Source organism: Nuphar pumila, chromosome 17, assembly GCF_984573655.1.
Source record: "Nuphar pumila chromosome 17, dmNupPumi1.hap1.1, whole genome shotgun sequence".
NCBI classification, from domain to species: domain Eukaryota; kingdom Viridiplantae; phylum Streptophyta; class Magnoliopsida; order Nymphaeales; family Nymphaeaceae; genus Nuphar; species Nuphar pumila.
Genome location: NC_143265.1, coordinates 66354174 through 66381205, shown reverse-complemented (window position 1 = coordinate 66381205; position 27032 = coordinate 66354174). Strand labels below are relative to the sequence as shown.

At 37.2% G+C, this 27032-nt stretch overlaps 1 protein-coding gene across 7 annotated transcripts in view; it reads right to left on the bottom strand.

Annotated features, from left to right (window-relative positions):
* The window catches only part of LOC149812083 (polyadenylate-binding protein-interacting protein 3-like), a 70847-nt gene that overhangs the window by 26682 nt on the left and 17133 nt on the right, over positions 1-27032 (bottom strand). For all 7 annotated transcript variants that reach the window (XM_089993738.1, XM_089993742.1, XM_089993739.1 and 4 more), the window contains 5 exons: positions 25455-25632; positions 25129-25359; positions 7911-8038; positions 7687-7759; positions 7260-7293 (listed from right to left, as the gene is read on the bottom strand). In XM_089993738.1, coding sequence (XP_089849864.1) covers positions 7260-7293; positions 7687-7759; positions 7911-8038; positions 25129-25359; positions 25455-25632 — 644 coding nt within the window. The remainder of the gene's footprint in view (positions 1-7259; positions 7294-7686; positions 7760-7910; positions 8039-25128; positions 25360-25454; positions 25633-27032) is intronic.

Here is a 27032-nt window from a genome sequence, read left to right as displayed (position 1 = left end):
ATGCTGAGTATTTGAAAAGGTTGTTTATAGAAGTAATAAAAGAAATGGGTGATCAAAAAGTAGTATAAATCATCACAGACAATGCTCCAGTTTGTAAAAGTGCAGCATTGAGTTTGGAGAGTGATTATCCTCATATTTTTTGGACTCTCTGTGTAGCACACAGCTTGAATTTGGCCCTCAAGAGTATCTGCAACCACAAAGAAGAAGAAAATTCACCAACATATGCTCTATGTTCATGGATTGAAAAATTAGAAAAAAATGTCTAAAGCATTAAGAATTTTGTTGTCAACCATCATCAGGCTAATGCTATATTTAATAGGCATTCTGACCTGAAATTGTTGAAGGTCGCTGAAACACATTTTGTGTCCATCATTGTGATGGTGAAGAGGATTAAGAAAGTGAAGAATGCTTTGGTTAGCATGGTGATCGATAAGAATTGGACATTCTATCGTGTTGATGATGATGTCAAGGCTCAAAAAATTAAGAAATTTATTATTGATGATGAGTTTTGAGACAGGGTCGTATATTTCCTTCAATTTACTCAACCCATTTGGCAAATGTTGAGAGAAGTTGATAAGGATGAGCTCATGCTTCACAAAGTTTATGAAATGTGGGATAATATGATTGGAAAAAAACAAGTTGTAGTTTTCAAGCATGAAGAGAAAAATCTTGCATTGGATGATTCAGAATTTTTTAACCATATTCATTCAGTTTTAGTCATAAGATGAGATAAGAGCAACACTCATTTGCATTGCATGGGACATTCTCTTAATCCAAAATATTATGCAAAAAAGTGGCAGGAAGGTGGTATTGGTCGTGTCCCTCCAAATTTAGACCTACAGCTATCAAGGCATAGAAATATGTGTATGACAAAACTTTATACAGAATCACATATTCTAAATCAAGTCACATAAGAGTTTGAAAATTTTGCTTCTTCAAGATTATATAGACAAGCATTACTCGCGAGAGAGGAGGATAATATAGATTATATTACATGGTGGTCAATATTTGGATCAGAAACACCTCTTTTTTAATGTCTTGCATTGAGATTGTTATCTCAGCCTGCTAGTTCATCATGTTGCAAAAGAAATTGGAGCACATATTCTCAAATACACAACATGAAGAGAAACAAACTCACCAGCAAGCGTGCAGAGGAATTAGTATATGTTCATTCAAATCTTTGACTAATTTCGCGAACCAATGATGAATACATGTACTAATTTGCTCGCTTAGTTATTTAACTATTTCTTAGTTTTTTCATTTAAATATACTTGTATTTAACATTTTCAAATTGGGTTTGTAATGCAGACAAGGATCATCTAAATTTTGGGATGTAAACCTAGAGTGTGACTTAGAGGGAGAGCATGATTTCAACATTACAAACATAGATTTATCTGAGCTCAGTCTTCCTTCTACATATGCATTTGATAATGAAGACGAAAATTATTAGGATCCATTACCTCATCGTCATATACGTTATGTATGATATATTTTTGGTATGTAATTATGCATTTTTTGTTTCTTTTGTTAGTCTATTATATAATTTACTTCTTTTCTGCTTTACTTGTTTAATTGTTTTTATAATTGTGGTATTGGTTTTTATGATGTAGAATAGAATTGTAGATTGTTAATTTGATTTATTGCATGCATAATGATGAATTGATTTGATATTTTAATAATTATTTTTTATTTCATTAGTGTTAATGTTGTTAATTGTTAAAACTTAAAAATTATATATATATATATATAATTTTTTTTGCTGCACCTCCGCACCCAAGTTTTTTTAAATTGCTGCACCCCCGCACCCACACCCGCACTCGCACCCATGTGACATAGGTTATGACTTTTGTGTTAGCAATTTTCTTTTCGCATGTTTATGTAAAAGCATGTTTCCGTGAAATTTTCTATTAACTTGGTATATTTTGAAATGCTTGTTTGAATGCATGATTACGTTAAAGCATGACTTTTTGTTGTTTACAGCTTGCTTGGCTGAAAGCATGTGTACTTATTTGATGTATACATGAATACATCTTAATAAGATGATCTTATTAGCTAAATATATATTTGATGTATACTTGTATAACTAGTGGGGTCGGCCTAACCCCAGCTTGCCTATTAAAAAAAATATGTTTGATTATTTTATTAATATATATGTATAATATAATAGCACATATGTTATTCTTTGTTTATTTCTTATTGGTGGTCAATATTATGTTGCATACATGTTTGTTATTAATTTCAGCAGTTTATTTGTATATTTTGTGCATTTTTTTAATTGGTGTACTATCTAGTCTGCCTAGTCCCTGACTAGGCTTTCTAGGGGCTCACCGCCTACCACTTTTGACTAAATATGTCTAGTCTAACCCAGGCCTGACTCAGACCTAGGTCAACATATACCTAGGTCTTAGTAACATCAAACCTGGATCTCCTTAGACCTATGTCTGAATCAAAGTTGTGCCAAAAGCAAGGTTACCAGAAGCACCACAAAGCATGGGGAGGCGTGCTTCCCCGAAACACGCTTCGGAAGTGTGTGGGGAAGCGCATGTTTTAAACTGGAAGCTTGCATCCCCATTTAAAGGAAGTGAGCTTCCCAACAATGGGAAGCGCATTCCCAAACCAAAAGGAATTGTGTTTCCTCGAATGAGGAAACGCGATTCCCATTCTGATGGAAACTTGATTTGCTGAGTTGGGAATCGAGTTTCCTGGGTAGATTTCCCTTTTTTTGTGCTTGGGCATTTTTTCCCCTACCTGATTTGTTTTTTACCAAAAAAATAAGAAAAGTTCAGTTTTTTAAGGTCAAAAAGGTCATTTAACATAAAAAAGTTTAAAAATACAAAGGGGGACATTTTGGGGCTTTTCGAAGGCTTGAGAAACACAGTGCTCTCGACAACCAGCTCTCTAGGAATCTTGGCTTCTTTCTTCTCCGAATCAGGCAACATGAGAGGATTTCTTGCGACAGGCATGGCCTTCTTTACAAGGTACGCCCTTAGTTCTCTCTCTCTCTCTCTCTCTCTCTCTCTCTCTCTCTCTCTCTCTCTCTCTCTCTCTCTCTGTCTCTGTGTGTGTGTGTGTGTCTTTAATTTAGTTAGTTTCCTATTTTCTTTAAATGGATCTGCACATTTTTGTATTTTGTAAACCTAAAACAGATTTTGGCTTTCCAAATCTTCATGACTTGAATTATCCATGCTATTGATTTTGTACGTATTTTTTTCTGAAACATGTGTTCTATAATTTTGCTTCTTGTTCAATTCCTATTTGCTTCCCACTCGATTCTCTCTTTGTTTTCCCTTCAAATCCCTTTTCGCTTCCTAGGTCGCTTTTGGATCAATTTACTTGTCGCTTCTGATCCGATTCTCGGTTCGCTTCTAAGTCATTTTGCATTTCCCGCTTTTTAAATTTTTAAAAATGTCTCAGTTCTTGCTTCCACTTTCCAAATTGCTTCCTCGACTGGCAACCTTGGCCAAAACAGACCCCATGTCTGTTCTGATCTAGGTCAGATTCAAACCTGGGCCTGCTTTGACCCAAGTGTGATTATGACCTGGTCAAAACAAGTCCCATGTCTAATTCAGATATGGGTCAGCTTTGACACAGGTCTGAATCAGACCTGGGCTGAAACAAATTCAATCATACCCGGTCAGACCAGGTCTGAATAACACTTGGTTTAGTTTGTTCGAATTTTTGGACCGGCAACATTCTGCACCATCCGAATTTTTGGACTGGCAACATTCTGTCCTGCATGCGGACAACACCTGAATTGAGTCATGGTGAGCTTGTAGATGCTCTATGGACTGAGACCCAACATCAACTAGGTGAAATGAACAAAAAGGTGGATGAACTAGCTGCACTGATGCACGAGTTCTTGAGGCATCAAGGGGATGAAACAGCCCGGGGTCCAACCCACCCGAATTTACGGACCTGCAGATTGGCCACGCCAACGGGAGAAACCATATAAAGCAGCCCCGTATCAAGTTTTCCACCTTCGTCGGTAAGGATCCAACCAACTGGATCTTCAAAGCCAAACACTATTTTCAGGTCATGCAGACCCCGAAGATAGAAAAAGTATCAACATCCTCCATCTAATCATAACATGTGGCTTATGCCAGGTGTTATGAAAGACATTAAAAAGAAAAAAAAAAACATAAAGAGAGAGAGAGAGGTGGATGCAGCAGAAAGAGAGGATAAGGAGAGGAAGGAAGAACAGGAAGAGGAGGAGGGGGGAGCAGGAAGGAATGGAGAGGAGAGAGAGAGAGACTTACCGAAAAGAACTGCAGCAGCAACAGCGAGGAGGTGGAGTGGCAGCTGAAGAGGAGGGCAGCGAAGACGCTGGGGGGGGGGGGGGGGGGGGGGGGGAATGTGCCCTAAAAACCCCTTCTTTCCCCCACCCCCCCTTTTTAATAACTTTAAAAAAAGGATCAAAATGGACTTGATCAGAGTTGGTCGAGTCCATTTTGGACAAGAATGAGCCTGAGTGTGGTTGACCGCACCAAGTGCGACGAGACCTGAATCTCGTAGCACCCAAAGATGCACCCGTGTCACATCACATCGACATGGGTGCAGTGGCCTGTTAGGCAAGTCCATGTGACGTGTGTGTGTGTGTGTGTGTGTGCGCGAGAGAGAGTGGCGAGCAACTCCGAAATAGTCTTATCTCAAGTGTCCTAAACAGCTTTAAAGAAGCAAGGTTTTGGGTGTTTGCTTAATCTGAAATCATAGACAAATTCTCTATAGCTTACTTAAGTAAAAAACATGTATTAGATTAGACATTTCACATGTTTAGATGTGTACTTAGGAGCGACCTAAAAGCAATAGCTCATATTGCACCAAAACTTGTTGAAATAGAAATTAAGGTGTCTCATTGAATCAATTCTACAGGTTAAGATTGAGCAAAACACGTGCAACTATGTTTTTAATATCACATGCATTCAACTTATTAAAATGACCAAAATGCCCTTAAAAGTAATAGCATTTTTTTAAATGCATTTTTTTTGTATTATGAGTCTTTTGGATTTAGAGGGAAATAAAAAGTCAAAACACCCATTTTCAAAAAAGTAAAAAGTATACTTTACAAATTTAAATATAGAAAAAACAAAGTTATCTTGTTTTACCCCAAAAAGTAACCATGCATTTTCAAAAATACCTTTACTTTTGAGGGCACTATATCATTTTAATAAGTTGAATGCATCTAATGTCAAATACAAATACTTAAGACAACCCATTAGTGAGAGAGAGACAAAGAGAGAGCATAATTGAACCATTATGGACCACATTATTTTTTTGATGTTATTCAGTATGTTTTGTAAATGAAACCTTATAAATAGGGGTGGCCATCAGGGCCGGGCCGGGCCCGATCCAGACCCCATTAAAGCTCGAGAGGCACGACACAATCACTGGGATGCCGAAACCTTATCCGAATATTATTGGTTCGAGTTCAGCCGATATTATTTGGACTCGGATACTAAAAGCCTGTCCGAAATTTGGTTGGGTCAGAACAAGCAACCCATAAGCCACAAAAGCCCATGCACCATTGAAAGAAATGGAGTGGCTATTTATACTGTTTGGATAGGCCTTGCCTCTTCTCATTGAGCAATATGGAACTAATCCTAGTCAGCAAACTTTTATCTTCCCTTTTTACACCCTAGAGAAAGAGACAAAGAGACAGAGGAGCATTTATGGGAGAAAGAGAGGGAGCATTTATTGCTACGCTTATATTTATGGTGCATGATGCATGAAGAATGAATCAATGAAATCATATGGGGAAGTAGTCCCATATCGATCAACAAAAGCGAGTTGAAGCTCTCAATTGACAATAAAAAAGGGTGAAGCTTCATTTTAAAAGTAAAATTTTAACTTTTAATTTATACTTAATTTTCTTTTTACTCATGAGGGCCTGACTCAAGCCAGAACCCATGCCCGAGCCGGGCCTTTTTTCGGGCTGGGTCCTCAAAATGATGCCTGTGCACAGTTCTTACTGGACTGGGTAGGATTCAAGGCCCGATGGCTGCCCCGACTTATAAATATTATCTCCATACCTTATTTAGTGAAGAACATTTATTGCATAAGGAATTTTGTATGTTAAGACAGCGTTTTAAATAAGTTGAAAATTGAGCCAAAGCATGTTTTCTAGCAAATAAATGATAATAAACACATCTACATAATCAAATTAAGAAAAACACTACTGCAGGTAAACTTTATGAAGTGGCCCATACCAAGTCCATACTCAGCTTAGGGAGGATAGACCAATTGCCATGCCATATATATATATATATATATATATATATATATATATATATATATATATATGGTAGATCATATCTTCACGGCCTTTTTGACCATCTGCTCATTTTATTAGATGATTTAAGGAGTTGTACATATGATAGCAGAAGGCACACTCTCTCTCTCTCTCTCTCTCTCTCTCTCTCTCTCTCTCTCTCTCTCTCTCTCTCTCTCTCTCTCTCTCTCTCTCTCTCTCACACACACACACACACACACACAGGTATATACATATATAGGAAAATATTGGTGGGTTCCAAACCCCACAGTTGAAACTTATAGGGGCAAGTCGCGTTGACCAAATCTGACCCCATAGATGTGTTTAGCATAGTCCAAATAGTAAGAATCGGACTTCAAATCATGTTTTTTCGCTGTAAAAAAATATGATATTTTGAGGGGTAAAACTTGTTGTACTGTAGGCCACTGATTTTTCAGCCCCCAAAAAAACATATATACAACATAATCCAAGGGCCTATCACTACTAAACCAAACATGTAGATCACATATGAAGGGTCTGATCTACAAAAAAGTAAAAAAGGATAATGTTTATTCGTGGATTTGGAACCCACTAGTGGGGGGAGTGTATCCATGTGCATGTGTGTGTGTGTTCTATTTTTATATTTTTTCGAGTTCTCTTTCATTAGATCTTATTTCTGGATAGGAGGGTAGCTAGGAGACGTCTGACACAACAAGGTCAAGAACAACTGAATTGAACCAAGATTTCAAGAACCATGATGGGAATGTTTTTTGGGGCCTCTCAACAAGGAACTCTAGAAGTATTAATCTGAGGGTTTTCAGAAAACCAAGAGGTTTCTTCTAGAAGGAAGCACTTCTCAAGAAGGGGTGGGCCAGAAATTATATGAGTTCTTTTTTGAAGTCATCTGAGGTTCTGGAGTTATGTTTGTGGTCTGGCCACTCCGTTTTTGGGAAATTTAAAGAATTCTAAAAAGTATGAACAGAGTGACGATAGCAGAAAAAAGGTTTTTACTCACCCTCTAGCTTCAAAGTTTGACCCTCTTCACAGACCTGCATAAAATACAACTTAATATAAGAGAAAGTACACTAATGAAAAAAGGTTCTCACATGGGTAAAATAAATATGGCATATTCGTGTGTGCATGGTGTATGCTATCAGAGTTAAAATTGAGCAGAATCTCTTTTCTATTTAAACTTTAATATGTAATGTACAGAAAAAGAAAAGTACATGGCTATTTATCTAGATCATTGGATACAAATTGTGGGATACAGAGAATTAGTTGAAGGAAAAACCTTGATCCAAAAGGTTAGTCACAGGTTGTGAGTTGTGACGCAAAGGAACCTAGTTACCACCTTACCACCATTGGAATTAAAACAACTGAAAATGGAATAGTCTAATACAATAAGGGTCTCCAAAGTGTTCCAAACTAGAAAAATGACTTACTACTTTTCTTCCCATGGTCTCTTTAGATAAACTTTTCACCAAAGATTCATCACTTGCCTGATTCTCACTAACCCTGATTAACAAATCAAACAATACAATCTAAAGTAAACAGTACACAATCTGACAGAAGGTACACTAAAATTTGCACTTACTCGTGCATAAGTTTGAATATGCAAGATAAGGACTATTACAGACTATAAGGTAAAAGAATGACAGGTAAGAACCTGATTGCATCATCCACCATGGAGAAACTATCCGATGCAAAATCGGAAACTGGTTCTCTGCCACCAGTAGTTGAGCTAGAGAGGTGCATACTCGCGTCAGATGGGAAAGAATCAGAGGAATCCTCACGCTGTGCAAAAAAATACCAATAGAAGCTTAATGGAAGAAAAGACTTTTCTAGTATGATGGAGGAAAACACATAAAAGCTATTTTCCATATCACTAAATTCCTACCAAGAACCAAAATAAATTACAAAAATTAAGCATAGAGAACATAAAATACAAAGACATTATTAGACATTATTTTATACTAGAGAGGAGAAAGAAACTTTTAATTCTATGCAAGCTCAACTAGAAACAGTTGTTAATGATGAAAATGACAAATGATCGTTCCTGGACCTTCCCCAGAAAAGATGGCTTGAGAACTTTAGGCTCATCCACCAATTACACAGACTTCATTAGCAGCCATCATGATTCAAATATGCCCACTCATTCTTCTTGCTGTTTTGAAATGAAATGTTTGATAAAAGGCATTTGAATACATGCTTGCACACAAAGGCACATTCTCATGCACAAGAAAGAATCTTTTAATTCCATGTAACCTCTGTCTCATGTTCATATTCATATCCATATCTATTTATAGTGCTCCAACAAACACGTGACAGAATCAAATTCCATGAGAAATCATAAATCCATGCTTAAAAATAATATGAAAAGAACAAGATTCTACATATTTCCAAGGATCTACATCCAACACCAATTATGCAGGGAAACTATTTAACTTTGTTTTATCTGCTATCACCATTTCAATTTTTTTTCCTGGTTAATACAGATAACTATCATCTGCTAGCATCATTTCATTTTTTTAATTAAAAATGGAAACTTTGTATTAATAACATAAAGAAAACAAGAGGTCATGAAAAATCACTGAGAAATAGTAAGAGAAAAGATAATTAGTGAACAGATGATAAACCAATTACTATTTATGATGGTCTTATCCAAGATATCCAACCCAGCACACTTCTCCTTTGCACATACAAGCATATCGGATTGAACCTTCAAGTGAATCACCACATTGTTAAAGACCCTGACTTTAAAAGTCCTACCTTTGTTAAAATGTATATATATATATGTGTGTGTGTGTGTGTGTGTGTGTGTGTGTGTGTGTGTGTGTGTGAATGGATAAGTATATATTATATATATTTTAATTGTTTTATTATTCTAATAGGTTTTGCCCATGTAGGAGCATTTTGGTCATTTGCACACATGTAATAAGTACTGCCCATTAGGGGCAGTTTTGTCTTTGTATATTTTTTTACATCTTTTGTCTTTTCCCTCATATGAGGGTATATTGGACTTTGTCCAATATAGTCATTGGGATTTCCCCAACGGCTATATTTATAAAGGTTGTAAGTATCGTATCGTTACCCGTATGGATCGTGCCCAAAGTAACACTCTATTGTATCGTAGCGTAAAATATAGTAAATTTTTAATACAAAATTTCCAAAAAATCCCAAAAAATAGCAAAAAATCTAAAAAAATAATATCACATGAAACAATGATGAATTGCACAAAATACAACCATAAAATCACATATGAAGCATTTATGTCTCTATGAGCTGCATAAGGCATCATCAATCACCAGCTATCTCACAAGAACAATGCAAAATATTAAATATCTTGCAATTAAGAACATGCTACAATACTCATACTTTTGTATTACATAAGCAAAATATTATAGCAATAGTTACACTTGATTTTCAATCGGTTTCCACTTGAGTGCCCCATTATCACGTCGGATCATCTTATGTCATCTTTGTTAGAGGAGTGTGGAGCCTGATTTCTACCTTGATATAAATATTTAATTTTTGTTGATCCAACTTCACAGTAATTTGGCAGGGGATTATAGGGGAGGCAATGCCCCGCTAAGGCGAACATTTTTTGGAGAGTAGCTTTGTAATTTTACTCATAATAAAGATTTTTTACCTTAACCCACTTCTTTGGGTGAAAAAACAGTGAAAATGCACTTCTAATGGCCTCTAGACAAATGGAGAAATCAGCCCTCAAAAGGTATTTAAAACCCAAAATGACAAAAAATAACTTTCGATCCTTTTAAAGTGTGTCGAAGGTGTATCGTACGACACACCCTGTATCGTATGACACACCCTGTATCATTTTTCTTGTGTTATCATTTTATCATTTTTCTTGCTAGAAGACTTACACTTTTATCATTTTTCTTGTGTTAAATTTCTAAATTTTGGTATGTGAGCCCTGTCCTGAAGCGTCGACAAGTGTGACTCGTCCTTCAGAGCAGTCTTCTTCGCTGGTATGACTATTTAATACTTTTACTTTAAGTATGTGAATTTTATGCGATTGATTGAAATTATAGTTTAATATTCTTTTTGTGAATTTAATAAGTCTTGGTATGATTACGTGAACTATTATTGTTAGTGATCAACCCTAAGGGGGTAGGATCAGTAGGAGTCTAATTTGTAGAAAGGATGTACGTTGTAGATGTCGCATTATACCCACAGAGGTGCTTCGTCCTCTAATGCTGCTCCCTCAGACTGGCAGGAGCAAAGGGATTTCATGATGGAAGCCATTCATACTTTGACAGAGACTATGACGGCTCAAGCAACACAAACAGTGCAGGCGCTGCAAGCGGCCCAGAACCTCCAGGCGGCACAGGCTGCACAAACGGCGCAAGCTGCACAGGCTGCCCAGAAAGCTGCGCAGGCAGCCGCACAAGTAGCAACTCGTGACCCTCCTGTCAATATTGTTCCAAACGCAGGCGGCGTTTCTTTCGAGCGGAACCATGAAGTTGGACCCGCCTTCCTTTTCAGGAGAGGCAAACCCAGAGGCAGCAGAGCACTGGGTTGAGGAGTTGGAACGGGTGTTCGACGTCCAGTCTGTTCCTGAGGACAGGAAGACATCTTTTGGCACGTACCGTCTGAAGGGCGATGCCAAGAAATGGTGGGACACCCTGCGAAGGGTGAAGTTCGCCGATTGAGACGAAATTCCCTGGGAGACATTCAGGGAAGAGTTTCTGGACACGTATTTCCCCGCATACGCCGAGGAACAGATGCAACGGGAGTTCCTTGATCTGACTCAGGGAACCATGAGTCTGGTAGATTACACTACCAAGTTCCGGAACCTCGAGAGGTACTGTCCGAACCTCTTCAGAAATGAGAAGGGAAGAGCGTCGAAGTTCGTGCACGGACTAAAGGATGGATTACGAGCTCGTGTACTGTCAGGTCGGCCTCCTACCTTAGCCGATGCGATCGAGTCAGCCACGGTTCTGACCAAGGACTGAGAGAGGTCTAGGAATGTGTCACAAAAGGGAGGCACGAATGGAGGGAATGCTTCGGGCGGAAAGAGGAAAGACCAGCCGATAGGCGAAAAGACTCAGGTTGGCAAGAAGCAGCGAACCCAGGAAGGACGTCAGCAGGGTGCGCATCAGGGACAACCTCAGCAGAGGCAACAGCAAGGGAAAGCCCAATCAATGTGTCGTAGATGTAATGAAAGTCATCCTCAGGGTTTTTGTCCGATGTTTAAGGGAGTTTGCTACCGGTGCCAGCAGCCAGGGCACATCGCTCCCTACTGTCCAAACCCGCCAGTAGCTCAGGGAGGACATCAGCAGCAGCAGCTACAACAACAACAACAGAGACCTCAGCAACAACAAGGCCAAAGAAAGACCAACGGGAGAGTTTATGCCGTTACGACCACTACACAGGACGATCAGGTTGATCTGGTCTAAGGTATCGTCTTTGTTGTCAATCGTTAGGCTCGTATGATGTTTTATTTCGGCACTATCGATACTTATTTAATACGTTTTAATTTCGAGGACGAAATTCTTTTAAGGGGGTAGGGATGTAATAACCTCAAATTTTGTAATTTATTTATTTAAATTTATTTGAAAACAACGAGTATTTTTCTAAATTTGGGCCTCGGATCCGTTACCGGATCCATAAAAGAACGTGTAAATAACCCACAATGAGGTATTAAAACTATACTTATAATAGTTAAATAAATAATTAATAGTATAAAAGAAAAGAAAAACCGAGTATTTAAGGTTGGATCCGTGTTTGGATCCAAATGGATCCAACATATGGATCTAAGATCCATAAAATGGTCTTTATATCCATATTCATAATAAAACTAATAATATAATATATAAATAAAATTTAAATTTTTATTTTTTTAATTATCCGAGGATCCACAGTTGGATCCATTCGGATCCAACTGATGGATCCATATGGTTGGGGGTCGGGTTACGGGCCTCGGGTCCGGACCCGAGCCGCACCCCCTGTGTAACCCTTTTAAAGAAAGGGGCAACCCGATAAGGGTTGCCCGATAGGGTTGTAGCAGAACAGAAAAGGGGAAAGAGGGGGGGGTTACGCAGGCGTAACCGAAACCCCCACCCATCTCGGCAAGAAAAGGGGGGGGGGGGGGGGGGGGGGTTCGGCGATAAATGGGAAGTGGAAGAGGGGGTCTCACCCTCTTCCCTCGTCTCCCTCGTTTCTCCCTTCCCTCAATCTCTCTCTCTCTTTCGCTGTGTGTGCGCACGCCGGAGGAAGGAGCCCATTACCGGCCATCCGCAGGCGTCAAGGGCCCCTCGAGCATCTCTTTTCACGGCAGTCGGAAGGAGCGTCACCAGTCAGCACCCCTCTGCGACAACCGTCTCCGGCCACCGGAAAACCACCGTAAGAGGTACGGGTTCTCTCTCTTGAAATCGAATGAGAAACAGGATATGGACTGGATTTCATGAAATATTTTGAGGGGAAATCTCATCTTGAACTTCATGGTTCTTTTTGTTTTCTTTTGGGCTTTCGGTGGGTCGAGTTTGGGATGCTAGTGGTCGGGATCCAAAGGAAAAGGGATGTGGATTGCCGGAAAATTTCCCAAGGACAAGTGCTGCTTCCCGGATTCCTTTTAGGAACGCTGTTTCTGAAAACCCCAAAATCTCAGATTTGGGTTTTTTTTTCCGATCCACGTTACGGATGGGTTTAATGGCTGCCAATTTGGGGATCTCAGCTGCTGGGAAACCCCGTTTTCAGATCAAGGTTGCTGCATGTTATGCAGTCTTTTGATGCTTAGAACCTCCGTGTTCACTTCCTGTTATGGCATATCCGGAATTGATGCGTTGGCTGTGGTACCAATGCTGGAACTTGTATTCTCTGTAGATGTCCCTGTTCTGTGAACTATTTAGTATTAGAGGTCATGCGAGTACATGCAAGAAAAAAAAAAAAGATTTGGTTTCTGTAATACTTCACCATCAGTCCGTGTGTATCTGTATAATGCTGAATCATTTTAACTGGTACCTGCCTATCATACTGAAATAAAACCCGGAATGGATTGGATGAACTACTAATCGATGTGGTAGGGGAAATTTCCAAAAAAAAAAATTGATACGTATAAATCTGATCAACATTAATATGCTTGTGTTGTGCTTTCCTCCGCGAAGTGATTTTGAAAGAGTTGCCATTAAAAACATGTCAGTGAGGCATGCATTCATTTTGTGTAAATTCGATATTTAACTTGTGATTTCTGTTTTAAATGTATTGTATAGAAATCAAATTTTGGGTTGCACATGGTCAAAGATATCATGATTTTTTCTGCATTAGGGAAGTACTTGCACACGGGCTGGCTCGGCTAACCCGGTCTGGCAGGGACTGGCCTGCCCAGTCCATCCCTTGGGCCGGACTGGAATAGGCCTGGCAGCCCATTGCTAGGTCCGGCCAGAGTCTGCCCAGGCCAGACCCAGCCGACCTGGGCCAGCTGGGCCTGTTTGGGGACCCCAACCGACTTAGGTCGGCTGACTGTAAGCTGTCAAAAAAAAAAAAAAGAGACACCTTATATATATACGTTGATTTAGAATCTGCACAGGTTGTGCTGATTCCATATACAGAAATACTTATGTGTAGGTGCACAATGGTTTCAGATATGATGATGTTTTAGCAGTATGATTGAATTGATGTTTATGCTTCCTATCATGTTTATGCTACAAGATGACCTTACGTATGCATCTATGATTGCAATGTGACTACGTTTGCAGAAAATCTGTTTCCAAGTTCAGTGTCCTAGAAAGATTGTACATGGTTTACTAAGATTGTGGTGTATGATTGGTGAATTGTTGACTCGTGTTTTGGGTGACTATTCTACATAACTCTTTTTGGTCCAGTAACCAGTGCTAGAAGCTTCTGTTTGGTAAGCCAACATGGTCTTGGTCCAGGCCGCCCAGTGTTCGCCAATGCTACTTAGACCATATGCCTAATATTCATATTATTTGTCAACCTTCAAAATTCTTGGAAAAAGTTTTGGTGCAAGGGCTGTGCATTTTTATCATAATAAAAAGAAATCTTAGGACACCAAATCTATCTTGATTTATGTTTATGTATTTTGTTCATGCCCATTTACATTGTGATCAAGATACGTAGGATAGCTTATGTTGTATTACTAATGGTAACACTTGGCTGTTTTCTCATGCATGAGTCTACATGGAATTGAAGTATGTCTACATGCGAGTGGTTGTATGAGTGTGCACATAGCCGTTGTACGTATGTATTGCAAGGAAAGCATGCATACAAATACTCAATGAAATCATGCCGTTGACATGAATATGCAAATCCGAGGGACACATGCAATAAATATGAGACTGCGAATTCATATGCATGCATATGCTTATCATTGTTAGTGCGCATTTTTAATTGGCATGCATAAATGTATATTGTGAAACATTCAAAAGTGATGCTTTGTGGTATGCTATTCATGTTTTTTTTCATGTGGTGCATCGATGATAAATTGGATCATCAGGGGCTGGGTGAGCCTCGAGAACTAGTTATTCTCCGTTTTAATTGTTTTTGACGCATTGCAACAAATCAAATGTGATATTGTTGTTTTACCGCACTGTTCTATGTTGTCACGGGCGGTGGTCCCGTGAAAAGCTTAGCATGCTGAGGTGCAAGCTTAGGTTATTAGTTCTGCATGTAAAATTGCAAATGTAAAAGAAATGAATTAATAACCAGATAAAAGAAAATAAAGAACAGTGTAATTCACTTTCTCCTTGATGTCCCTGCTTTAGCGTGGGAATCTGGGATATTGCGGTTTAGGGAAAACCATGAGGATACAAAAACTCCGTGTGCGTTTTGTTGCCCCTGAACCCGATATTGAGGTTCTTCTCCTGGCCACGGTTTTAGAGAGAATCCGCCACTTTACCCGGGAGTGGTGTGCTAGTCACAGCTGTGAGTTTGTTTTGGTATACCAAGAAAGTGGCGCCAGTGGATGCTGTTTTCCCTGGTGTCCCCGACTTTGGATGCTGTTTTCCAAGGTTCCGATAGATGGTGTTGTTTCCTGATATCGGTCGAGGGCTAAGTTTGGAACCCGGTAATAAAATACAAATTGTGTGTGAAGCTACCCCGGGAACCCTACTTGACCTCGGGGATTGTACCCGTTTGGTGTATCCGCGGGCCACTGTAATTAAAAAGAGGAACTTAAGGATTGTGTGCATTTAATAGGACATGCATATGGAAAGAGGAAAACTTAAATGGAAAATAATAAATGGTTCATGCATTGCACATAAATCATGCATATTCTTGCTATGCATTAGTTCATGCATGTTTACCTGTTAACTTGGTTGTTTATGTTGATCAGTATGATGTTGAGCTCTTTTGCATTTAATTGCCTTATTGATTAAGTTGTGATCAATGTTACATATTTTGTGTTCCCTCCTGTTAAATGTTGCATGTTTAATTATGCATGAATGGTTAATGGACTTAGGAATTGAGTATAATCGTATTCCTCAAAATATTACATGGATCTTATTTATGCTCTTTTTCTTATTTGATTCATTAGGGAAACCTTTACGCAGAATTCTTCGGATTTCTGACCCTCTTATTTTATTGGTTTTTCCCAGGCACAGGTGATCAGTGAAGTCGACTCGCTTCTGAGGGATACGAGGGTCACATTTGTTTCAGACGACTTCACTTACGGGCAGAGTGGCTCTACTGTTATTTTCTTTTAGTTCTTATGATTTCCTGCAATTTGATATTTCATTTTTGACATGGAACATATTACTCTTATTGATTCATTAATAAAAGAATTCAGTGGATTGGTTATGATTGATAAATGTAAGTTGTTTTGTGGTGTATGGTTATCCAACTGAAATTGGAACTGTAGGGACCCCAGGTCTCTGGGAAGTTTTCCGCGGCTCTTAGAAAAAAAAAATTTTTTATTCCGCATTTTTCAAAGGTAGGAGTTGGGGTCGTTACATATAAAATATTAAATTGTGATTTTTACATTGTAAAATGATTTTATTGGAAATTTTGCTTGAATTAATTACACGGTTGTATTTAATGGGGAAAGAGCCTGAATTTGTTATTGCATGTGGATTTGCATAATTGTTCTTGTGTAAAAAACACTTAATTAATTAATATAGTAAAAGAGACCAAACAAACAACAACAATAACAACAACTACGCCTTCATCCCAAAACAATTGGGGTCAGCGATATGAACCAAAAAAGAAATTCATTTTGGGTCTTCCACATGAATCCTTTTCCTCCAATCATTTCTATCCAACGCCATGTCCTCGGTGAGGTTCAAAGCATTCATATCCTTTCCTATCATCTCCATCCAAGTCTTCCTAGGCCTACCCCGACCTCTTTTAACTAATATATTTTCCCATTTCTCCAACCTTCTAACTGGAGCATCATTAGGCCTTCGCCGAATATGTCCAAACCACCGTAAACGATTCTCTCGCATCTTATTTTCAATGGGTGCAACACCTACCTTCTTACGTATCTCTTCGTTCCGAATCTTATCTTTTATTGTATTTCCACACATCCATCTAAGCATCCGCATCTCAGCTACACTCATTTTTTGAATATGATGTCTCTTGGCAGCCCAACATTCCGTACCATATAGTAAAGCGGGTCTAATAGTCGTCCTATAAAACTTTCCCTTCAACCGCAATGGCATTCTACGATCGCACAGCACTCCAGTAGCACTTTTCCATTTCATCCACCCAACCTTTATCCTATGATTTACATCTCCATCAATTTCTCCATACTTTTGAATGATGGATCCCAAATATTTGAAATAATCATTCACCGGTATATCTTGCTCACCAAGCTTCACTACACTCCCATCACTACTTCGTTGCTTACTAAACCGACATTCCATATATTCAGTCTTACTCTTACTCAACTTAAAACCTCTAGCTTCCAATGTCTGTCTCCATAATTCTAACTTAGCATTAACCCCAGCTCTAGACTCATCAATCAAAACAATATCATCAGCAAACAACATACACCACGGTACATTTTCTTGAATTGATCTCGTAAGCTCATCCATCACTATTGCAAATAGGAAAGGGCTTAAAGCAGATCCTTGATGTAACCCAACCGTTATCGGGAAATTGGTTGTCACCCCTCCACAAGTGCGGACATTGGTTACTACTCCTTCATACATATCTTTAATTATACTAATGTACTTGAGAGAAACACTTTTCTTCATCATTGTCCACCAGAGAACGTCCCTAGGTACTCTATCGTATGCCTTCTCTAAATCAATAAAAACCATATGCAAATCTTTGTTCCTCTCTCTATATCTTTCAATAAGTTGTCTAAGAAGATGTATAGCTTCCATAGTTGATCTTCCAGGCATAAAACCAAATTGATTCTCCGATATCATGACAACCTTCCTCAACCTAGACTCAATCACCCTCTCCCAAAGTTTCATAGTATGACTCATGAGTTTTATACCACGATAGTTTGTGCAATCTTGTATATCACCCTTATTCTTATATAAAGGCACCAAAGTACTCTTCCTCCACTCATTAGGCATCTTATTTGTTCGCCAAATCAAGTTAAAAAGATTTGTTAACCATTCTAAACCTTTCTCTCCCAAGCATTTCCAAGCCTCGATAGGTATACCATCTGGGCCAACTGCCCTTCTTGATTTCATTTTCTTCAAAGCCTCTGCAATTTCTTTCTTTTGAATCTTGCGCATGAAGTCACGATTTATCTCATGAAAAGGAATGGAGAAGTCTCCAAGATCTTGAGCATGACTATCATTAAATAGCTTATCAAAATAATCTTTTCATCTCTCCTTAATCTCCTCATCTTTGACTAAAACCCTTTGCGTTTCATCTTTGATACATCTAACCATACCCAAATCCTTCGATTTCCTATCTCTCATCTTTGCAAGCCTATAAATATCCTTCTCGCCTTCTTTGGTATCCAACTTGTCATAAACCTCCTTATATACCTTAGCCCTCGCGTTTCGAACAACTTTTTTAGCTTCCTTCTTTGCTATCATATACTTCTCCAAATTCTCATTATCACGACTCTTAGATTTCTATAACACTCTCTTTTAACCTTAATAGCTAATTTGACATCCTCGTTCCACCATGATGTATCCTTACCTAGTGGTGCACCGCCTTTAGACTCACCCAATACCTCCTTAGCTACTTTTCTCATACCACCCGCTATCTTATTCCACATTGATTCTGAATCCTCCTCGAGACACCAATCAACTTCCTTAACTACCTGCTCTACAAACATTCCTTGTTTAGCTCCTTTCAGTGCCCACCACTTAATTCTAGGATCTATCCTATGTCTATCCCTTTTGCGGCATTGTCTAATTCTAAGATCTAAAATTAAGACTCTATGTTGTGTAGCTACACTTTCTCCTGGTATAACCTTACAATCGATGCAACAACCCCTATCTCTCTTTCTAAGTAGGAAAAAATCTATCTGACTCGTATTAACCCCACTTTTAAATGTTACTAGGTGAGACTCCCTCTTCCTAAACCAAGTGTTTGCTAAGATCATATCATAGGACAAACAAAAATCTAAAATCCTTTCTCCACTTTCATTTCTTTCTCCTATACCATAGCCTCCATGGATATTCTCAAATCCATCCCTACTAATGCCTACATGTCCATTAAGGTCACCGCCGATGAAAAGCTTTTCTCCATAAGATGTCTCTTGTACTACTCCATCTAAATCTTCCCAAAATTGATGCTTAATGGAATCATCTAAACCTACTTGAGGTGCATAAACACTAATAATATTAATAATATCCGTACCTAATACTAATTTAATAAGTAAAATTCTATCACCCTTCCTACGGACCTCAACTACATTATCTATAAACTGACGACTCATAACAATCCCTACTCCATTCCTATTCCTATTTATTCATGTATACCAAATCTTATATCCCCAAGGTTCTATCACTTTAGCTTTCTCACCTACCCATTTGGTCTCTTGAAGACATAAAATATCAATCTTTCTCCTACACATAACATCTACTAACTCTACCAACTTACCAGTTAAAGACCCTATGTTCCAAGTGGCTAACCTAATTTTATGGTGTTGGACTAACCTCTTTACCCCCACCCGTCCAACAAAGTGAGGGAACCCTTGCCTATTTGACACCACACCCGGGCGCCGGTGTGACGCGTCGCTTCTGGGCGACGACCTAGCAACCCTTGCACATTTATCACTGCCTCCGGGCCTAGAGAGTACAACGCGTCGCTCAGTAGGGAACGCCCCAACGAAATTCTCATATTGGTTCATTTTCATAGGATATGACAAAGTTTTTATGCTGGCTGTCACAGGCCTACCGCAACCCTCCTCCTTTATCCGGGCTTGGGACCGGCAGTGTAAAAGAGACCAAACATTGTAATAATTTTCTTCCTTGATGTCCCTCTAAAATGGTAGAAACCTTGGATGGCAGTCATGGGAGACCGTGAGGATACTAAACACCGAGTGCATTTGTTGTTCTCAAGAACCCAATGTATAGTTTGTGTTTCCGGATACGGTTGTAGAGAACTTTCAACCACTTTGCCTTGGGGTAGCGGTGTTGACTTGGTTGTAGTTAACAACTTAATTGTAATTATTGGTATACCAAGAAAGTAACGTCAATGGTTGTGGATTTTCATTGATGTCCCGGCATTAGGTGAGGATTCTTAATGTTTTGAGGGATGGTGTGGATTCCTAATATCGGTCAGAGAATAAGTGTGGAACCCAGTAATTTAAAATACAAATTGTGTTAAGTTACGACTGGGAACTACATTTAACCACGAAAACTTTGCCTGTTTTGAGTATCCGGGGGTTTATAAGAAAGTGAAAATTAAATTTGTGTGCATCAAATAGGGACATGTATGCAAAAGCAAATATAATAATTTAACTTAAAAAGTTATTCATGATGTTGTATTGATTCATGCATCCTTAAATGTTTGATTTAGCAGGAAGTTGTTGAATGTTTGATTAAACTGCTTAGATAGCAAGTTTGTTCTGATGATATGTTACTTGTGATTCCTCTTAAACTTGTGCTTAATTTACTTTATGTTATTTTCCTTACTGTTGAAAATCTAGAGGGTCTCGTACGAGAACTTCGGTTCTTACCCATTTTCTAAAAATGTTTTTCAAGCCCTGAGGCTCCGTGATAAAGGGACTGACTGGCTGGAGGACTCGAGGATTATGGATCTGGTGGCTTGGGTTCTGACGGATATGGATGTTTTGTCTTTTTGTTTTGGAAATAGAATGAAATTTCATTAAGACTATTCAATTAAGATTAATTCAATTTCAATTTATGGTTTAAATTGTATTATATGTCAGAAACGGTTGATGAGTTGTGAATATTAAATCTGTAATGTGTCTCTGGTCCTTGAGAGGTTTTCCGTAATTGTTTTAAAAAAAACACATTTTTCGAGGGTCAATTTGGGGTCATTACAGTATGTGGGATTTTTAAAATCTCTCCATGTGTTTTCTAATCCTTTCCACTACACGTTTGCAGTTATATGGAAAAAGGTTATTCAATGAAAATTTTGCAGATATTTTGTGTGTATTCTCATAATAAATTTATTATTTTTATGTGTGACCTCTTGGTCCTTAGTGGCTTTTATACTTGAACCCATATTTAGGTTGTGTGTGTGACTCTTTTGTCTCTTGTGCATGAGCCCTATCGGGTTATCATACATTATTATGTGCATTAAATATGCTTTAATTGCATGTTATATACATGTTGAAAATATTTAGATTTGTTCTATGTTGGTTATCTTGCATGTTTTGATTAATTTAATTAATTCTTGTTTTTTATGATATACTTGTGTTTTTGGTTAAGTTCTCCTTTGAGTTCTTATATTTAATATATTTGTTGTCATGTTTTGATTAATGAGATGAATCTTATTTGAAATATTCAAGACTTCAGGACTTTATTGCTAAATTGATTATATCTTATTGATATTTTATATCTAAAATATGTTCATAATTTATGTTTTCTTGAAAAATATATTGTTCTTATGATTATGTTTGTCTAAATGAGAAATTCTTAAAAATCGATTTTGAAGTATATTTCTTCTATCTATCTTAATAGTTATTTCACCTTGCTTGAACTGTTGCTAATGTTTCTAAAATTTTAAAATTATTGCTTAAGTTGCATATCTCACTCATTATTAGTTTATAGTACCTTTATGTTTTCTTGAGGAACTTAACCATCCTCTCTCCATATATATATATATATATATATATATATATATATATATATATATATATATATATATATATATATATATAAATTCTTGTTATTCTTGTTCAAACTATATATTTGTTTTAAAAATATATACATATATCTTATAACTAATTTTTTATTTGTTGGGTTAAAACGTTTTCTTTTAGTAATTATTTGGTTAGGAATATTTCTTTGTGTAGTTGGAACCATTGTGGTATGTACCGTACCGTATTGTAGGATACGATACGTATTGTTACTATGAGAAACATCGATATGATAAACACTTGTATTGTGATACGAATGTGTATTGTATTTAGATCATATGTATCGTACAGTCAGTGTACTTAAAAAGGTTTGAATCATAATTTTTAAGGTAAAAAATCTTTATAAGTAAAATTACAAAGCTACCCTGCAAAAAAAAATCGCCTCAAGGGCCGCTGCCCCCTGTCAACTTACCGCAAAGTTAGATCTGCGAAAATTACAAATTTATATCAAGGTAGAAATCAGGCTTTACACTCCAACAAAGATGACATCAAATATCCGACATGGCAATAGGGCACTCAAGTAATGAATGGAAACCAATTGAAAATTGAGTGCAACTATTGTCATATTATTTGTTTTTATGTAAAGTATGGCATGTTCTTAATTGCAAGATATTTATTATTTTGCATTATTCTTGTGAGATGGTTCGTGTTTGATAATGTCTTATACGGCTCATAGAAGCATAAATGCTTCATATGTGATTTTATAGTTGTATTTCATGCAATTCATCATTATTTCATGTGTTATGATTTTTTTTTTAAAAATCTAGTTTTTTCTCATTTTTCATGATTTTTTTTAAATTTTTTGAATTTTTTTTATTATGATTTTTTACGATACGATACATATCTTATTTTGGGCTTGGCCGATATGAGTAACAATACAATACTTACAACCTTGGTTGAAACATTTGTTTTGTTCTCTTTATAGGTTCTTAAAGATGATATGGGTTGAGAAGGAAATTATGTTTTTTATGGAGATAGCTGATGGAGGCATTTAGTGAAGATTATCAATGAAGACTTGGATACTTCCCTTTGTTTTTATATTTCTAAACTATCGGTAATCACACTGTAAGTTTGAGAGTGAGTGTTAAAATATATTGATTCAGATATATAGGGTAAATATTGGCTACTAATGAAGGTACAGTACTAATCTAGAAATAATTGGTTGTATCGACTCAATCTAACCACATAGATGTGTTCAGCATGAATTGTTTGCTAAGGATCAAGTCTTGGATCATGTTTTTCTAATGTAAAAATGTGATCTTTAGAGTTATGAAATGGGTACATTGTGGGTCGTTGATTTTTTTACCCCTTTAAAAACTTAATTACTTGTCATAATTACATTATTCAAAATAAGTTTTTTAACTAAACAAACCATGTAGATCACATCTATATGGTTAGATTGAGTTGATACAACTTGCACCTATGATTTCTAGCTTATTAGTACCATACCATCATTAGTAGCCAATATATATAAGAGCATATATTCCTATATGAGTGGATATGTATATATTATATATATTTTTTAATTATTTTATTATTGTAATAGGTTTTTCCCATTTTGGGGCATTTTGGTTATTTGTACACGTGTAATAAGTACTGCCCATTAGGGGCACTTTTGCCTTTGTATATTTTTTACATCTTTTGTCTTTTCTTTCATATATGAGGGTATATTGGACTTTGTCTAATATAGTCGTTGGGAGCACCCAACAACTATATGGTCTCTTGTATAAATGGGTTAAAACCCTCTCTTGTTGGCAAATGTTTTTCCTAAGCATTCTACTTGAATAAAAGATTATTATTTTTATGCTTTTGTGTTCTTTTGTATGTGTTTATTAGTGTCGCTTGCGATCTTTTGTATTTGCCATTGATTGGATTGTGTGTGGTCCCTTTGAGGACTTGTGCTTATGTAGTGCCTTAGTGCCTTTGTATTATTCCTTAGTGGATTTATATTTGTCTTGTGCACATTGTACTTTCACTTTCCACTTGTTTCATTACAACCTATCCTCTCCATCCAATTGAACCACCATACTAATAGTAGCAGCCACCACCATGGTTGGCAATCTCGGAACTTGGTTTTGGATTGGCCATATGCAACTCAGCGGCTCTGGTGAGTAAAGTTTTTTGTTTTATTAAGAAAAATAAAAAAAAAATATGAACTATAAGTCATCATGAAAATTAAAAGCACTAAGTCAATAATAAAATAAAAGAACACATACTTTGCTAAATATCATTCATATTTAACTAAAATTCAACATTTAAGATGAAAAATAGATGTATGCAGTATGAACATATCTTCAGATTAACAGAAAAAACTTCACAAATAGACAGGAAAATAAGTTACAAAACAAAATCTGAATTTGCAATTTCTATTCTATATAATAATGATAAGCAGAACTAAGAATACCTGTGATGAAAAAGAGGCGTACCAGATGAATAGAGAGAGAGAGAGAGAGTGATGAGGATCACACCATTATTTTTTGCGTTACAGAGATTTTAGGGACACACTAAATCCCTCACCTATTGGGCATCACTGCCACACACACACAGAGACCAGTGCCGACAGAGGGAAAGATGCTTTGCCCGGTATCACCAACACCGAAACCTCCCTTCTATCAAACACGCTGCACTACCTTTACTGTTGCTACCCTCGGTCGCACCCCCAGAGTTTGACGATGTTGGTGGGGTGGTCAAGCCCTAGCCCACATACCTCGCCAGGAAAACTCACCAATCATTGCCGGCGATAACCAGTAATGAATGGAAAGAGTAGCCAGGTGGGCATACGGACAACAGAAAGAAGGGGTAGGGTTTCGAATGAGACCCCTCTTAACCATTTACCTTTTTTTACTTGAGCTCCAAAGTTTTAACCGTGACTCGGCTGAGTCACAAGCCGAGTGACCTTTGACTCGGGACTTGGCCGAGTCATCTGAGTTAAACAACAAACTCGGCCGGTTCTGGGTTACTATCGAGTTATCTCCCTATCCTTAGCATTAAAAAAATATATATACTTTTCTTAGTTTTGTTACTTTTGTATTTTTTTAGATTTTCTTTTATGACATTGAGATTTAGCTGCGCTTTTTCTCAAAATTTATTAGAAAGGCTAACCTGAGATTTTTTCTTGCCGTGACATAGCCCAGACTAATATATCACCATCTTTAAACATTAATGCATGACAAAAACTAAGGTTCATTATGCTGTATAATGGCTCAAGGAATAGAAGATCTTATGCTGAGGTTCATCTGAGTCCTTTCTTCACATTTAGTTTTAACCATAATCTGTTCTGTGGGTAAGGAAGCACATTTTACAATTGAAGTTACTTCTATATGTTTTTGTCATGCAAAATTTGAATTGCATGTAACAGTGAAGCTAAGGGACGAACACCAACCATATTTATTTGAAAGAGCACCAAGTGAATGATTTGCTAGTACTCTTTAGTCATGATGTCTCTGCATATCTCTTTGTAAGCACAATAGAACGAGAGGTGCAGGCTCATTGGACAAATAAGGGAAATTAGAGAAGCGGGAAGCCTGATTCAGTATTTTTATGTGTGCCAAATTCAGGAGCATGTGATGCATGAGAACTCAAACAAGAAGAATGTTTACCATAGCAACACAAACAAAGCAAATGATTTTTTTCTTCAAAAAATAAATTCTTGCAGGCTTACCACAGAGCAAGAGCCAGATGAAGCTTGAGTTTGACTATTGGATTGGTTTTTGGTAAAGCAAGGACCGGAAGCATAAGATTTGGATGGAACACTAAAAGTTTGATCATTACAAGTATCCAACAATATGTCATCATTTTCTTCACATACTCCATCATCTGCTCCCCTATAAACTGATGAAAACCTTGTTTCTTCATCAAGCTCAAAGTCCTCAGGAAAATTAATACCCCTTTCCTGTTGATGAACAAGCCAGTGTAAGGATAAAAGATAAATATGAAGTGAGATTGGTTTAGCCAAAGCAAAATTGGACAATAACAAAATAATGTAACCTCAGCTAAATGGAGATCTTGAGTCTCCTCTCCCTCAATTTCTCTTGTGATTCTCAAAGCCTCCTTTTCTAGCTCTTTCATTTGAGGACCCCTCTCGAGTTTTGTTGTATATAGTTCCTCATCAAACGTGCTTTTCACTCCAAACAATGCTTCATTCACTTCAAACTGATCCCAGTTCCTTTTATCAGATACAAGAAAATTATTTATTACTAAATAACCCCGTAACAAAGATATCATACAAGAAAAGAACATCAGTGTTTTGTTCAGAAATAGTATAAAGATAACACCTCTTCATTTGTTATTACTGGCAACTTCCTAGAACAACTACTACTACAACTAGAGGAAATTTGTCAAGAAAGGAACTTACCATCAACCAGTGTTGTTAAAATCATGCTTCAAGGCGCAAAAAGTGTGCCTCGCCTTGAGGCGAGGCCCTTTGTGCCTTGAGGCACATGTCTGAGGCGTAAATGACAAAAAAATAACAAAAATGCATTATTTATTATTATTTTAAAGGTTTATTTTAATAAAATGCATTTTTAACATTAAAATAACAAAAAAATAGTTTTTTATTAATTAAAAACTTCAAAAAATTGTGTCCTCATATCTTATTTTTCAAAACATTTTCAAACTTACGAGTCAAACCTGCTCATGCGTCCTCGTGTCGACAATGTGTCGTTCTGACATACGTAGAGATGGATGGTCATCAGCAGTCGAACTGTATGTTAAGCGAATCGGAGTCCAATCTGAATGCATGTTTGTATCTTACTTGAATGATTCAAATATGGAAATAATATGCCAGACTTGGATTGGATATTTGACGGTATCAGATCCATTTGGTTAGTCTAAAACCAAACTGAGCATTGATGGTAGAGAAGATAGTTAGGGTAATCAATATCCTGTGTAGTTTTTCTCGTGGAACTCATTTAGAAAATAAAAACCAATAATTTTTTGTATAATTATGTGTTAGGAAAAAGTAATTATGTATAATAATTTTTTCGGTATTTATTTGAGATTTTCTATCTTATTGGTTGTTGCTTTATCAATAAAGCATTTTTTTTATTTGTATTTTTAGATATTTTTTAAAGTATATTTTAAGTTTTCAAAAAAAAATGAGGATTAAGCTTTACACGCCTAGCCTCAGTTTTTGGTGGACCGCTTCGCTACGCCTCAATGCTTTTCACAACATTGCCATCAACCATTTAAAGTGTTCTAATTTAAACAATATGCTGGTTATTTCATCAATGCATACCAAATATAAGATTGTGCTCTCTCAAAAGGACAAAGCATTTAAAACATGCACACAACATATGAAAAATAAAAAAAATCAAGCTTCCAAAATCACCAAGAAAATTCTGAGAAGCAGTTAAAGTTTGTATCTCATGCATGCATGCATGCACATAGACAGAGCAGAGTTGAGGTTGTGTATTGGGTAATGTGAAAAGGTCGAAATAGGAAATCCTCATTCTGATGGGAAGTGCAGAGCCAAGGTTCCTAGAAAAATGAAAACCTAATTACCAGCTAGCTAAGCAGTATCTGGGATTTAAACCAATGAACCTTTCACTTTATTTGAGAGAAGTT